This window comes from Vicia villosa, linkage group LG1 (genome assembly GCF_029867415.1).
Source record: "Vicia villosa cultivar HV-30 ecotype Madison, WI linkage group LG1, Vvil1.0, whole genome shotgun sequence".
NCBI classification, from domain to species: Eukaryota; Viridiplantae; Streptophyta; class Magnoliopsida; order Fabales; family Fabaceae; genus Vicia; species Vicia villosa.
In genome coordinates, this window is record NC_081180.1 from 38,075,723 (window position 1) to 38,091,746 (window position 16,024).

Genomic DNA, 16,024 nt, shown 5'->3' on the forward strand with positions numbered 1-16,024 from the left:
TATTTGATAAAAAGGAAAATAGGATCAAAATAATATCAAAACCATAAGTTATCTAAAAAGGTATCAAAACCAATAAGACATTAGTTGTCGTAATTTTTAAAATTTTTCTACATATATCTTTGTGAAAGTTCAAATATTTTTAATAAGGGTAAAAAAATATTTTAAACAATAAATATTTGTTTCCTATAATTGTGACCAGTGTTATCAAATGGCGGCGCTATGTCCGCCATGGCATATATACATGACGGTTTTTTTGCTCTCTAATGGTAAATTCCGACCGCTATTGCAGCTTTTTCCGCCATAATCCGCAATAATGGCGCAGCGGAATTTTAGTTCTCCATCATGGACCTCCATCCGCCATGGACAACACTGATTGTGACAAAAAAAAATCTCAAACTTCCTTATAATAAGAAGTGGAGTATTGGAGTAGTGTAGTACTATAATATGCAACATTTAGAAATGCATAGTTAAGTGTTAATGAACTTTGCGTAGATCTTATTAATTTCATGTAGAATTGAAATAAATATTTAAAGCCGCACTTATTCTGAAATATTTTTCTTTTCTATTGTGACACTTAATACATTGAGTTATACAAAAGATATAAACAAGCTTATACATTGAGTTAGGTATAAGATGCACAAAGATATAAAATAGCTTATATATTGAGTAAAGGTATAAGCTCGTTGACACTTATTACTAGTATGTTGCATCTTGAGTGAATGGCAACTGTTTACAGAAACCTTTTAGCTATATACTGATAAGGAATCTTTCATAAATGGCAATTACAAGAAACGATGTGGACACGTTATTTTTTAGCTGTCAAACCCTTGAATAAGAACACGCCAACAGCACCAATGGCTAAAGACAGAACCATAGGGATGGCAAAGGATTCAACTCCACGTATTTTGCCTGCCTGGTCTGCTCTTCCCAGCCGCGATTTTTCTCCTAAGTATTCCTGCATAAGATTGCTCAGAGTGTCTAGTTGATGCATGATTTGACGTTGTCCTCGGGCAACAAGTAATACCTATATCAACAGAGAGGGAAAGTACAGTGTGTCATAATCAAAGTAATTCCATACATGTACTTTAATGCAATAGAACACTTATTGTCATCTGAATTCAAAATGAGAGGATATATCACTTGCCTCTTCCATTAGCGGAGACTCTCTAACCAATTGAGAGGATGACAGAGAATTAGGAAGTAATGATCCAGTCAATGAACCATTGCTTAATCCAGTAACAAAGTGAGAAGTGGGGCCGGAGCCATTGCAGGTCTCAGCCTGTAAAGCCATGTTTTGTTGACTGGCTGAAATTTTTTTAACATCGAAGTTTGAATTCAGCTCTTCAATACGGGAGGTGAACTCGTCCATTCTTTCATTTAGGGTGGAAATTTGATCAGACAGTTGAATGATAACTCCCTGCCAGCTTAAAAGCAAATATCAGTTGATGAATCATTCAGATGAGTAGAAAAACGAACAGAAAATAAAACCTTCTAGTCAGAAAGGCAGACGCCAATAAATTGCAGCACATTCTGTAAGCCAAAATAATGCATAAATATAATTTCCTCAAAAGATTAATATAAACTCCAATATGAAATGCAATTGCATCTCAATCTTCTTTCGACATTTCTAGGTACTAGAGATTAAGCAGTAGCTATGTTCCATAAAATAAGAGCAGAAAGGTATTACCAATGAATGAAGTAGCCAAAATTATTGTCTTTGTATAACTTCTTATAACAAATATATCTTACTTGGTTAGCCATGGGAGCAGGTGATTCTAAAGCTCTCGCATTAAAACTTCTGTTATTTATAGCAAGTTTAGTCAACTTAGGTAGAATCTTGTCTCTTCGATTTGAAAATGACTGTGAAATATCACTGCAGAAGAACATCGTGAAAATAACATCAGGAGGTCCTTTCTTAAACCTATTTTCACTTTAATCATATTCAGAAAATTTTATCCCAAACATGAAAAGCAAGTAGAAGATATGTCAACTTCTTTATAAGGCAGGTTAAATATGTGAATGAAATTAGTATGTACCGATTAAGATATTTCATTCTCCTATCTGCAGAAGCTCTAGAAAGTGCTTCTTTGGGGCTTGAAACTGAATCATCGTCTATGCTTAGTTTTGTCTTCAGATCATCTGGCAGTGTCTGAAGTTTGACTAGATCAGTGATTTGGGGAACAAATATGTAAAACACAAGTAGATGGTAGCATCAGTATTCATACCATCACATCATTTACAAGCTTTTCTAGCTGAATTTGTTCAATGTAAGTGCGAGGAACATAGGAACCATCCAAACCCAGTTTCTGCGCTACAAACTTAACATAGTTTCTATCTTTCCCTTGCACCTTCAAAAAACATGAACGAGTATTTAGTTACTTCAAAAAATAACATAAAATACATAAATGGTATCTAAGCAGGCACTTGGTGAGTTCCATGGGCCAACAAAACCCATCACATATTTGAAGTGTTTGGGTATAAAATAAATACCCATGGGTATGGGAGTCCACATAGTTTAAAAAACTAAATCGAACTGTGAACTAAAATGCATTGAACCATATTTTGAACTGGATTGTATATAGTTTTGAACTTCATAAGCATTGGTTGTTTGAAACTCGGCACGTAATTACAATGTAAATGATTCCATAACCACCTCTCCCCATTAAAGGCATAAGATAGACAAGAATAAAAGTCAATAAGCATTAAAACTGAGAGAACACTAATCATGGTATGTTCCTAGCTAGAACATGGAATAACATGACAAAATAAAATATTAGTAAGATGTGAATTATCATTAAGGTTAACAAGATTGATCAAAATGCAATCCCATTAATATGGGATCTTAGGTAGGTCATGCATAAATGACCTTAGCCCCATCAGGGGAGAGATTGTTTCTGGGACTAGAACCCATGGCAAGCAAGCAAGTTAAAAGTTAATTATAACAAATATGAATGTATTGAAGTTGAGATTAGTGAAAGGTTCGCTGCAATAGGCCTGCACCCACACACACAGGATTATCCCTCTAAACAGATTCTGTTACACTGAAACTGAATCTGTTGTGATGCGGTTAGAGAATTTCAGTTGTAACTAACTGAATGACATGTGTCAGTCAGAAACTGGCTACACCAGTAATATCCTATTCCCTAGATTCTCTATAAATAGGATTTGCATCTATTGTAATAATTAACTGAATTCGTTCAATAAAGTCAGAAGCTGAGATTCAGCATTCAGTTCATAATTTTCTCTCTATTTCAGCATTTATTAATTGCATAAAACTTCATCTTTAAGAATTCTAATAGAATGGAAGAGAACACTCAACAAAAAAGAATAGAGGGATAAGAGGGTTGTGAATAGAGGGTTAGGCTAGTATTATAAAATTTATAGTACCAGCAGATAAATAACAGGCATCTTTGGGTACAATTGACGGGCAACTAACAATAAGGGTATAGATTAAAACTACTTTACATATGATCAACAAGCATAGAAAAAAGTAAGGAGGGAGAAAATACAAACAATATGCTGTTATACCTGGACATATTGGCGATTAAGTTGTTCTAACCAATCAGTTTTTATGGACACTTTATTGTCGTGAAAGATATGGCTGCTTCTTTTCAGGATTGCTGCAATTGTATACCCCAAGGCCATCAGCCCTCCAAGCAGACGCACACTGACCTCAAAAGTAATTCTAGGTGATATAATGAATGGACTATCCGTAACCCATTCCTGAAAACAAGAAATCAATATGGGGATTTTCCAGTTATTTTGCTCTAAGTGCAAACATTTCAGCAAGTCTCAAACATGTGAAGTTAGGGTATCAAAATATACAATCTGCAAAGCCTTGAGTTTGTAAGTTGTGAGTTCAATAGCATCCTCCATTGTGAAGTACAAGTGTTCAAATATTTGTCAAAATTGTTCAAACAAACTCGACACTTCTTTTAACCGACATATTTACCAGCACATATGCATACACATATAACGATAGAGATTGATCAAACAAAAGAAAATAAAAGTAGAAAACTACTTGCTCAAAAAGATAGGACCGTTTTTTACCTCACGGCAGAAGGACAAGAACAATAATATGACTCTATGAGTGAAGCATTGGTATGTAATAAATGCATTATGCATATCATATGACCAACTCAGACAAAATTTATGCCTGTCTATAGTGTTAGATTTTCAATCACCTAACCTCAAACATAAGATTGTATTTTCCATCCCGGTTTCTCATTCTCAAATATGATTGGCATGCTTCAGGGTCGTCTCCGGGGGGTAGAAGATAAATGTCATATGTTTCCTCTTTGGTTTCAGTATACTCTGCAGCAATAACTGCCTTGATTTGATCCACTGTCACAACTTTTGCTGACTATAATGGTAGGAACAATCAAAGTAATGTATAGTCAAGAAGATACTTGAAACCTACAAAGAAATTACTATATGATAATCTATAGCATAGGGTCACCTTCAATATGTAGGTGGGATTCTGGAATCCAGTGAATGGATTAAACTTGTTACTAATTTTTATATGCGCTGTTTGGAGATCTGGCTCTATAAAAGCTTTATACATGGGATATACCTAAAAAAGGAAACAGAATAATATGCAAGAATTATAGCAGATAGCTCCTAGCCTTGAAGATTTGGAATTCCAAAACTCCTAAAGGAAAAACAAAATCTAAATAGGATCAGAGAGAAACCGTTTCAGAGATTTGATGAATTATTTCTTCAGGCTCTTGACCAGCTCGTTGAATGTCCCGCAGAACACGCTTGACAAGGTCAAAATGAACTCCACCGGTGACAGAAACACGAAGATCAAGCAATGGTCGCAATTTTTCACTTAAGGCATAGATGCCTTCAATGATTACGATACGGGAGCTAGGGACTTCAATAGTTCTGTTCAGAAATAGTACAAAAGAAATCAACAAAATTAAGTATAAATGCAATATCATCTTGGTTAGGAAAAATATGATTCTATTTTAAAGCTAACGTGTATCCAAATTTACACATGCTATTTTGCACCTCTTCTAGACTCAATAGACATTCATGTGCATGTATGTGTTCTGTGTCTCTCGGCATCTCAGAGGCTACGAATGTTGGAAAGTGAATGCAGAGACAGAGAGCAATAATACATACTACAAAATGTTGCTGCATGATACTATGCATGTGTTTGTAAACCAAACACGACAACAATTTTTTCCATTATATATACATGTCTGTTTTGTTAATTAATATGTTTGGGCATGTGAGTGAAATTGGTTATAATCACTAATAACTTCACTTGCACGGAAAAATTACTTTTTAGAAGAAGTAAAAAAAACAATGCTTTGAGCAATTTGCATATAACATGAGCCTCTAAACGTCATTCATAAATTCACAGGTTATATATTTCTAAACAAGCCACTTTTCAGTTTGGATATCCAAAAGTATAAGCATAATAGATTTTTGAATAATATTTTATGCATAGATAATTCAAAAACAATCCAAAGATTCCATATAATCAGACACTTTAAGGACTTCCCACTTCCACACCTAAAGCATTTTGAATATATTTTACTTAATAATGGATGGAAGGATTAAATTCTATTAGTTTTTGAGTTCTACTTTTCAGGTTTACTTCATTGGTGAGCGTAAACCTAGATGGAACAGCTATAAAAGAAAATATTGCATATTCTTTAAAGTTGAAGTCGAGTGGTACACAACCTGTATCCGATGCGAGAACTAGACTTGAAATCGTATATTGGAACCTGAACAGGCTTCCCTGATTTAAGATCCTGTATATTTTTTAGCAAGGTGTCATAATCCGTCAATCGAGGGTCTGTTTCAAATAATGATGACATTAGAAATATGGTTCGCGTAACATCCCTTCCTATTTCTTAATTATTGACTACGATGATGAACTTGTAAAAGCATTTCCAATAAATGAAATGAGTAAAAGAAGCTTAGATACTAAGGGAAACTCAACTATATTATCAGCAATAGATGATAAACATGACATGCCCGATTCGTCAATAATTTCAATGGTTGTGTATCACTACAATTTATTCTACTTTGAATTTTGCTTTGCTGTCAAAATTTTCTATTGCTGTCTAATTATTTCTCATTAATGTTATCTGTTCATACTTTAACTCACTTATATGTATGAATTGCAATAAATTTCAAATATACAACGGATTGCGAGCCGTGTAGTCTACTATGGCCAAGAAAATGGGAAGGACCCCTATCATCCTAGCTTCTCGTCTACATTATACCAATTTCACCCTAAAAACAAAAATCTTGACTTAAGTTCTACCACTGGCCATAGATAAAATGGATGCTATCTAATATATAAAAATGCTACAAGAAGAATCCATTAAACAAAATTTTAGATTGATCCAAAAAAATCCAGAAAACAAGCATAAAATAAAACTAATAAATCTGAAACTACAACATTAAAGCGATTACGCAGCCATGTATACAAACCACAGAAACTTGTGCTAGTAGTAGAGTCTATGTTCTTCGAACTTCATAGGCTTAGCAATTGCCCAACAATGAAACAAACTTCAGTCAATACAATTTCAAAGTCATACTCCAATTATTTCCATAAAGTCTCCATAACCAAATTTATAACCGGTTTCGTAACCGGTTTTGATTGAAACATGATTATGATTATAAATCCTAATCCATTCTATGGTTTATAAATGGATACGGTTTGTTTCAAAAAATAACCAACCATGGACACCCCTACATAACAGTTTATGAAATTATTAAGCACTTATATAATAAGCACTTAATTAATCTAACTATCCCAATAGAATAAAAAAACTCCCCAACAAGAAATAAATAAGATCAACAAAAGTTTGCAGTGCCCTAAATAAAACATCAAGAAAGATACAAATATGAATTAATAACCGTATATATAACTATAAAAAGTAAAGAAAATACTATACCATCATAGTTTCCATCAATGATTCGACTAGCATCATTATAATTGTCCATGCTTATAACAGCAATACTCGGCATGAAACTGAAAACCTTATCAGTAAAAACAGTTTTCCCCGCTCCAGAAGGACCTGCAACTCCTACCAACACAATTCCATCATTGTTTTGAGCCAATAACTGACAAGCACGAATAACAATGAAGAATCCTTTCTCAAACGATAAAGAATCTTGAATCGGAACAATTTCATAGCGATCGGAAGAATCTTTTCGTTTAACTAATTGAACTTGATCGCGGAGTAAACCATGACGACGGCGAGGCGATTCGGCGCCGGAAACAACGGTTTGTGCCATTAGAGAAAGAATCGGAATGCTCACAGCATGGAACTGAAGAAAATTGAAAATAGTGAGAGAATTCGAGAAAGATTGTTATGAAGTTGAAATGGTGAAGTGAAGTTTAAAGATGTTGAAAAGTGATTATGAAAAGGGAATGAATGAATGAATGAATGGTTCTGGAAGCAGAGAAGAAGAATTGGGTTCAATTTGCAGGTAGCAGTTAGAATTGGATAACGACAAAAAGTGCGAGGGACACGTGTCAGTTTTGGTTTCATTTATTTTACGGCGACTTGATTTTTTTTGAGAAGTCGTTATATGATCACTTGAGAAGCTGAAATGGAATTATTCCCAGCATTTATTCTGACCTCAACAAAGTTTGACCGGTATAGATATTTTTTAAAGATATGACACTAAAAATTAAGAGACTAACCAATCGCTAGTTGTTCAGTATCAATTGTTAGTTGGTTCAGTGGTGATTAATGCTGAACTTAATTGGAATTACCACGAAATAAGTTTTATGTTTCCCTTCTCTTTCTCTATCTTTCTTTGATACTTCTCTTAAATCACTTCAATCAAACACACTCTAAAAGTAATATTGTAAACTAGTTTTAAATCATCATTCAATTCAATATAATTATAACATTTAGCTATTTCGTAAGTAATATTGTAAACTAGTTTTAAATCATCATTCAATTCAATAAAATTATAACATTTAGCTATTTCGTATTAGTATTTTAAAATAAAAAATGTGATTTGGTTGACCTTGTAAAAATTATAACATACATATCTATGATTGATTGATCATGTAAAAATACATTACAATGTCAGTGGATACTCTTTTTTCTCAATAAACAATACATAAATTTAATAAGAGTTCAATAGATATGCACTGACAATGTAAAATAGTCTTACACTGTCGTTCAATGAAAACATAACAAATTGACAAATCATTAAAGTATTTTTAAAGTTTAAGTATGACTTGGTTGAATACATATCGTTGATTGGTTGTCAGTGAAACTATTTTACACTGACTACGTATATATTTTTTCTCATTTAGGGTGTGTTTGTTTGAAGAAAATTTGTAAAGAGAGAGTTTGAAAAGAGAGAAGTAGAAGAGAAATACTCTAGTTCTCTTGTTTGGAATGCAAAGAAAGATGAGAGAGACCATAAAAACGTGGGTGTGAGTAGTTAATAGCAACAAATTATATGCATGCATACTATTTCCATTTATACCATTATATTTAGTAGTGTGAGTGGTTAATAGCAACAAATTATACTATGCAGAATTAAAAAGTTAAGGTATGAGAGATTGAGTGCAAGTAGTTGTCTTCCCTTTTCTTCATCAACTTTTAATCTGCAAGGAAATTTCAATGTTAATCACTTTTGTTCTTTTTTTTTTGGTGACTCTGCTTTTGTTTTTCATACAGGCATTGGTAAGGTAGCAAATCAAAGCTGAAAAATAATAGTAGCAAACTAATTCATTAATTCAAAGTAAAGAGAAGTACAAAAAGGATGAAAAGCATTTCATGAGAGCTAGTTAGTATTCAAACTTTGATAGGTTGCCTCCCATAAAGCGTTTTTTTAAGGTCATTAGCTTGACTCTTTTGTCTAAAGTTCTGTGAGCATCAAAGATACCTTCTATGATGCTTTTTCACTTCGTGAATAAATCTTTAGTCTCTTTCCCTTCATAGTAAAGGTGCATGAATCCCATGGGTGTTTTATTTCTACTGCACCATCTGCAAGTACTTTATTAGCAATAAAAAGGCCAGAACCATTAGAATTCCACTTACGAATCAACCTCCTCAAGCGAGATTTATGCACAAAAACCTTCTGCCCTACCTGAAATTCTTTTCTCACCAATTCTTTCCATGGTGCCCTTCAAATATTTCTTTCATCATGTTCACTTGGCAACGCTGACGGTTTTCTTTTTGATGTTTCATCGCTTTACGACTTTCTCCTCATTAAACCTAAATATCAACTCTCATTATGTTATATCAATTAGAGCCTTACATGTGGGTAAGAATAATCTTCTCAATAATAATGGTGTCTCATCATCTTCAAGCATGTCCAGAACTATGAAATCAAGTGGAAACAATAGTCCATTGATCGTAACAAGTACATATTCAAGAACTTTATAAGGATATGTGATTAAGCGATCAGCTGGTGTCAAGGTCATCTAAGTTTGCTTTTGAAATTCTGGTATGATAGACTCAGGATGTCACTCGCGATGTCAAGACATCTGGTCTGTTATCAGCTTAGCAAAGGCAGGACAGAACGATCCCCAAATTTTTTATTACCCCTAAGAAGAAGGAGTCCATGAGTACTGGGATCAAGTTAGTTTAGTCAACATAACCAGATTGTAAACTTCATTGGTTCAGTAATAGAATAAGCTATCAAACATGAGCCTAATGTTATACACGATGTTACAACATCCAAGACTGAACAGATAATACAAAGCAGAAGATAAATAACACAGTGAATTAAGCTATCAAACATGAGCCTAATGTTATACACGATGTTACAACATCCAAGACTGAACAGATAATACAAAGCAGAAGATAAATAACACAGTGAATTGTTAACCCAGTTCGGTTCAACCAACCTACTCTGAGGGCTTCCAAGCCAAGAATAAGTCCACTATAATAGAATCAATTCATAGTCCACTATAATAGAATCAATTCATAGACCCTCAGCAAACCTCCAGTCTGCGATCTAATCACTTAAAACTACCCGTGATATACTTTACCTAAGACACTCCTAGGTATGAGGCCCCCCTCAATTCTCTTAATCAATCACAACTTGTGATCTTCTTAACAATAGTAATGAAGACACTCTTCAAGACACAATACTTGATCTAGCTTCACAGCTTTCAATCAAGAACAAAATACTCAACTCTTACCTACAGGTTTCAAGTGAGAACAATAATTTATCTTACCTACAGGTTTCGAGAAGGACATGGCAGCCATCCCACAACCTGGGTGGTCTACCTTTACAAACCCTAATGACTACATCTTTTCAATACACGGTTTGCCTACAAAGCTAAGTTACAAAGGTTTCTTTTTATAACCTATTCCCAATTGGACTTGGGCTTACAAATCGCAGCACTACTAGCTGTTACAAATCAGCAGATATCTTCTGCTAAAAGAAAGGTCTTCAATCACAAGTTTCCTAATTTATCTCCTAAATTAGAGACTACTGAATCTTCAATATTCTGATTTGATTCTTCAATATTCTGACTTGAATCTTTTGACCTTTAAATCTGCGCCACATAGGATTACATAATATTTCATAGAATATTATGTATCTATTGAGTATCAGACTGAATCTTCATGTTTCAGTTCTGCAGGCGCGATGTCATGAGTTGATGTCATGACATTCCATATAACATATTGCTTGTACCTGTTTTGTTCTTTTATATTTGCAAGACTTATACATTCTATTACATTTTGCTGCTATTATATTTTAGCCAAACATAAATGCCAATCAGCCAATAAAAACAACAACAATCTCCCTCTTTGGCTTATTTTGGCTAAAACTATACATATGTTAAAATGCAGCAAAATATAACTGCTTCAACTTTCAAGACAACAAAGAAGAACAAATTTTTTACATTCTCAGAATTGGGCTTCAATATCTTCTATTCTTCAAGGCTATTCTGTCTGCAAATATTCCTTTGTTTCTTCTGACAGTAGCAGAATCAGAAACTCTCCCACTTTTTAGCCATAATATGACAAAGATTGAACCAATGTCATAATATGCAGTGGAACATCTTCATGCAACACTAGTGTACATGAGGAAGACGATGGGAGAAGGTCTTTGTCTCGGAGGACCAATGGTGGCATAAGAGAACCCTTACTCAGTCTTCAACTAGAAACCAAATCCTAGCTTAAAGTCTAAGAGAGAACATGACTGAATTTTTACCACCACTCCTCGTAACTCAGAACACAAATCACAATTGTGTTCATAACTTAGATCACAAATCACAACAACAAAATATCCTATACAGAAGGCTGTATATGATGGAACATTTTTGTTGAACTCACAGAAACATGATAGAAGCAAATATGTAAAAAACAAATCAAGCAAATCCAAAGGAAAAGCAAAGGTCTTCAAATTACTTTAGGGTCAGACTCTTCTGAATCAAAATGTTGAAGTGACTTCTTCCGGGCAGCAGCTGAAAATGCAGCAAGAAATTTTGAACTGACATAACCAATGCAAGAAGCACCTTATAGACAAAAAATACCACACAAAATAGTCCAAAAAAGGAATGGGGAAAGTCTATGTAGTTGCTTAAGTAGATTATCTTGCCTTACAAACATAAATGACAGTAAAAAAACTAAAAAGAGAACCTTATTGAACCTACAATTTTATGTTTTTAACTCCACTTGATGTTTTTACCATCGTGTGGCTTCCCAACAAAATATTTAACAGTGAAATCCATTACCGTGCCTTCGTGAATGCGTATAGAGTCGTTTAAACCTGCTGCAACCTTCATAGTAAGCCTGTTTTTATGGCTCCTTATCCAGCTTGAATTGTCGGTAAATGTCAGTTCCTCCAATGTTCTAACACCTTCCTTCATAGTCACTTGCAGGTCCCTAATTCCTGATAACAAACCATCAACGCAACCATAAATAAGCACATTTGAACAACAACAAAAATGGTAAAACCATAAGCAATAATCCAACGCACGCCTGCACTATATTACCAACCCATGAATAATAACAAAATTGAATGAATAATATGTGAAGAATGAAAGTCTGTATCAGGATGCTAAAATCACCTTACGAGAAGAAGTAATTGAATTACCCTTTCTATATGAGGACAATAACTCTTTACATGATTGCAAAACCAAATATAAGTGATACCAAGGTTTTCAAATTCTTTAGACCACGTAAATTCATGGAATTTCCATAAACCCGACTTGTAAATCCGTGCAAGTTTTAACACAAATGATGTTTGAACATGTGACATGGTATTTAAATAGAGTGTGCATAATAAATATTCGTCCAGCTATTCCATACCAATATCATAACAAATACTAGAGTACATACATAGTATCACTATAAATTAAGGGGGAAAATGCATGTTGGTGTTGGATTAAGCTCAGTAGAGCTACGTTCCGTTTCAACTCAACAGAATTTGGTTCATTAACCTTGATGGCCTATTGGATAACTTGTTTTCTTATATTATAGATTCTTTTCTTATTATAGATTTAGGAATTTCTCCTTGACAAGTCACGGTTTATCATTAACAAGAATTTAGGATTTTCCCCTTGACAAATCACGCAATAAATGAAAAACTCCACGGTTGTTTACTTAAAAAGGTAAAAAAAAAACTGACACAAATATAGTAATAAAGTTATGCAGTAATTGAATTGGACAGAGAAATAATTTTCCATTCATGTTGAATTCATATACCTAAAACTTCCCTATTTCTTTACAGCAACTAATAATTCAATCACTATCAACATACTCCTAGTTACTCTGTCATCTAGAAACACCATAAACTCCAAAAACAAAAACAGATAAACATGAAAAACCTAATGCACTATATAAACAAAATCACACACTGGTTCTAGCATTCTTCACCAGGTGGAGGAACCCAATTCTGATCAATAGGGGTAGGAGCAGAGTTACTGTCTACATAAGTAATGTCATGAATACTTGATCTTTTCCCCACTTTCTTCACCGACTTCTGGCGAATAAAGTACTTTTGAGCATGGCTAGCTACCTGAGTTGGTGTTCTTGTCTTAACACAATTTCTTGATATGCTAACCCAATCTCCTTTCCCATATTTGCCAAGCCCAATCAGAAATAACCTGCCACAGATAACATACCACATCAGCAACCATGAAAGAAAATATAAAAAGTTGTCTCAAAATAATAATCTCTTTGCTTTTTCAATATAACATTAACTAATTTTTACCAATTATGCCCCTTATTTACTCTCTTTTTAAGTCATGATAATATATAACAACCAATAGTAATTAAGGATAATTTTATAAAAATATTATCTTTATTAATTTAATCATTAAATTTTTTAATCTGTGTATAATAACCTTAAACGAAATTTATTTTTAGATGGAGGGAGTATCATTCTTCATCACTTATACCTCTAAATAAAAGTGTTTTTGTATTCAATTTATTTATTACTATTTTCAAATTGTTATCTATAGTGACATGTCAGTGTCTTGTCAAACATCTATGTGATGTGTCAGTGTCATGTCAAACATCTATATTCCGGGTCAGTGCCATGTTACGTGTGGACGCCCGTGCAATCTCAACCATGTCAAATGTGTATTAGATGCCCATGCAACAACTGCATGTACAATATTCATAACAACTGCATGTACAATATTCATAAGAACCATAAATTTCATATACCCATGTTCTTCTGTACTCCACGGCTTTCCTTTCTTCCTCTCGTTATCACCGCGATGTTTAACCTTCGACTCAAACGAAATTTGATTAGACTAATCCCATTCATCAGAGTAACTCGGAACATCAACCCTACCGGATTCAATCTCCCGTAGATCATGAACCAAAGCTTCATAGTGATCCCTAACTTCCACCGCCGACTTACCGGGAAGTTTCTCGGCGATCTTCTCCCACCGGTTCTGAACACCCTCCGGCACCATCACTAGAGCTCCCTCGAAGACAATATCTTAGTCGCGAGTCCACTGAGTTTGATGACTCTCCCACCGCGTCGTGGCGGCGAACACGGCGGTTGTATCCCGAAACATCTTCCCTGTTGTTTTGCTAGTTCGATTTTCAAAAGAGAGATAAATAATCGCTTTCTTTGAGATTTTTGCTTCTGCGTTTGGTGGAAGACTTTTAGATTTTGGATTAACGCCTTTAGTATTTATAGAAGAGTGAAAATTTGAAAAAAAAAAAAATCACAAGAAATTTGGTGTAATTTTTTTATACTAATTTTGGATTAACGTCTTTAGCATTTTAATTTTTAGGTTAAATTATATAAGTTGGGAAAATCTATTTTAATTTTAAATTTATTTTTAGTAAATAATGACAATTAATCATATTAATCATAATTTATAGAGAATCGTTAATTTTTGGTAAATCATGACATTATCAATTAAATTTTAAGTCATGGAGTGTTTAATTTTTTTTGAATAATTGAGAATTTGTCAATTTGATGACCATGCACTGCTATTATCAAAAATAGAAAAAAAGTGACGCATTCACGATCATGCATGCTCAAATCTTGTTTTTATTTTAAAATTTTTAATAAAATGATATATTGTTAATTTTTTATTGAATAACAATGTCAAATTAATTTACATTTTTAATGCATATTCATTAACTCAATATTTTATATGATGATTCAATTATATTGAGAATCTTCAAAGATCATTTTAGGCTTTTTGTTATAGTTATTTTTAAAAATATAATTTGTAAAATATTTTATTTAAATGGAAAATAAATTTAAATAAATTTTTGTTTGAAATATTTTATTTTTGTTACAACTTTTTTAAATGATACAATTTTTAAAGAAAATACCAATAGTAAGAAGTTATTTTGATGACTATGCCATGAAATTAGCAAAATATTTTAAGTGAGTGGGTGCTTAACTTTTTTAAAAAAGAAAAAAAGAAGAGAATCGATGACTATACAATAATAATACCAAAATATTTTTATACAATCATTTAATTATATTGCGAATCTTTATAGGCTCTTTTTTTATAATTATTTCTAAATAATTTGTGAAGTATCTTATTTGGATGGGAAATTGACTTGAATAATTTTTATTAAAGAATTATTTGAAATATTTATTTTTCTTAAAACAACTTTTTTAAATGATATGATTTTTAAAGAAAAAAATATAAAAATATTATAGGTATCGATTTATTATCTTTTTAAAAATAATAATCTCTTGTGATTCAATTATTTTGATTATTTATTTATTTATTATAATTATATTTTGAAAACAAATGCACATACTAATTACAAAAGATAAACTTTAACCAAATTATAATTTATTATTTCTTCAAAACACGAAATTAAATAATTATAACGGAAAATAAAATTATTGATCAAAATATTAAATAATAATATAACAACTTTACAATTGGTTCAAATATTTTTTTAAATAATGCGAAAACAAAAATAATATTTATATAAAAATATATATTATTGATTCAAATATTTTTATAAATGAAAAGAATTATAGGCATCGATTTATTATCTTTTTAAAATAATAGATTTTTTTGGTTGAACAATTTTGTAATATCTCGATTCTCAAAAACTGATAATTATCATTTAATTGGTTAGATGGTATGTCACTTAAGATCTTAGAGCATCTCCAATGGTGGTATTTTTAAATGAGTTCTCCAACTAGACATCAATATAATAATTAAGTACTGAATCAAAATGTCATGTCATAGTAGAGTTGCATTGCAATGCAACTAGTAAAAAATTGTGGTACCCACTCAAATTAATTTATGAGGTAAAGTTGTGGGACCCATTTGAATTACACTAATAAAATAAATATTAAATAAATTATTTTGAGATGATATGGCTGGTGGGACCCATAAATAACTCATTTGAATTACACTAAAAAAATAAATATTAAATAAATTATTTTGAGATGATATGGCTGGTGGGACCCATAAAGAACTCAAAAATGAGTTGCACCATTGGAGATGGTCTTACTAGAATTCCATTGATTCCAAGGATTTGGTTAGAATTGAATCGGATGACAAGCTTATAAATGTTGCATAGTTGAAGGACATTATGGTTATTATTCATATTAAATGAGGACC

The 16,024-nt window shown here is 32.6% G+C and overlaps 1 protein-coding gene and 1 pseudogene across 3 annotated transcripts; both read right to left on the bottom strand.

The window, feature by feature from the left end:
• Positions 1 to 539: 539 nt before the first annotated feature.
• Positions 540 to 7,513, bottom strand: LOC131634418 (inorganic pyrophosphatase TTM1-like). Of its 3 annotated transcripts, none has more exons than XM_058905083.1 (11): positions 6,921 to 7,504; positions 5,695 to 5,809; positions 4,692 to 4,887; positions 4,460 to 4,573; positions 4,190 to 4,363; positions 3,529 to 3,723; positions 2,226 to 2,348; positions 2,037 to 2,149; positions 1,750 to 1,873; positions 1,145 to 1,417; positions 540 to 1,024 (listed from the first exon to the last, which is right to left on the bottom strand). In XM_058905083.1, the coding sequence occupies exons 1-11, from the start codon at positions 7,261 to 7,263 to the stop codon at positions 806 to 808; spliced, it is 1,989 nt and encodes a 662-aa protein (XP_058761066.1). In that variant the 5' UTR covers positions 7,264 to 7,504; the 3' UTR covers positions 540 to 805. The 3 variants fall into 3 exon arrangements, with proteins under 3 accessions (XP_058761066.1, XP_058761075.1, XP_058761082.1); XM_058905092.1 differs by having other exon boundaries at positions 5,695 to 5,765; positions 6,921 to 7,057; XM_058905099.1 differs by lacking the exon at positions 540 to 1,024 and having other exon boundaries at positions 1,246 to 1,424; positions 6,921 to 7,513.
• Positions 7,514 to 12,819: 5,306 nt separating this feature from the next.
• On the bottom strand, positions 12,820 to 13,987 carry LOC131616059 (transcription factor SRM1-like; annotated as a pseudogene).
• Positions 13,988 to 16,024: the final 2,037 nt, after the last annotated feature.

What these genes read in the sequence shown, in the direction of transcription:
- LOC131634418 (XM_058905083.1), bottom strand. Translation starts at nt 7,263, where the DNA reads ATGGCACAAACCGTTGTTTCCGGCGCCGAATCGCCTCGCCGTCGTCAT. An exon ending in TTCATCAAATCTCTGAAACG is followed by an intron (nt 4,574 to 4,691) that starts GTTTCTCTCTGA and finishes TTCCTTTTTTAG; the next exon opens with GTATATCCCATGTATAAAGC. An exon ending in AGTCTCCGCTAATGGAAGAG is followed by an intron (nt 1,025 to 1,144) that starts GCAAGTGATATA and finishes CTGTTGATATAG; the next exon opens with GTATTACTTGTTGCCCGAGG.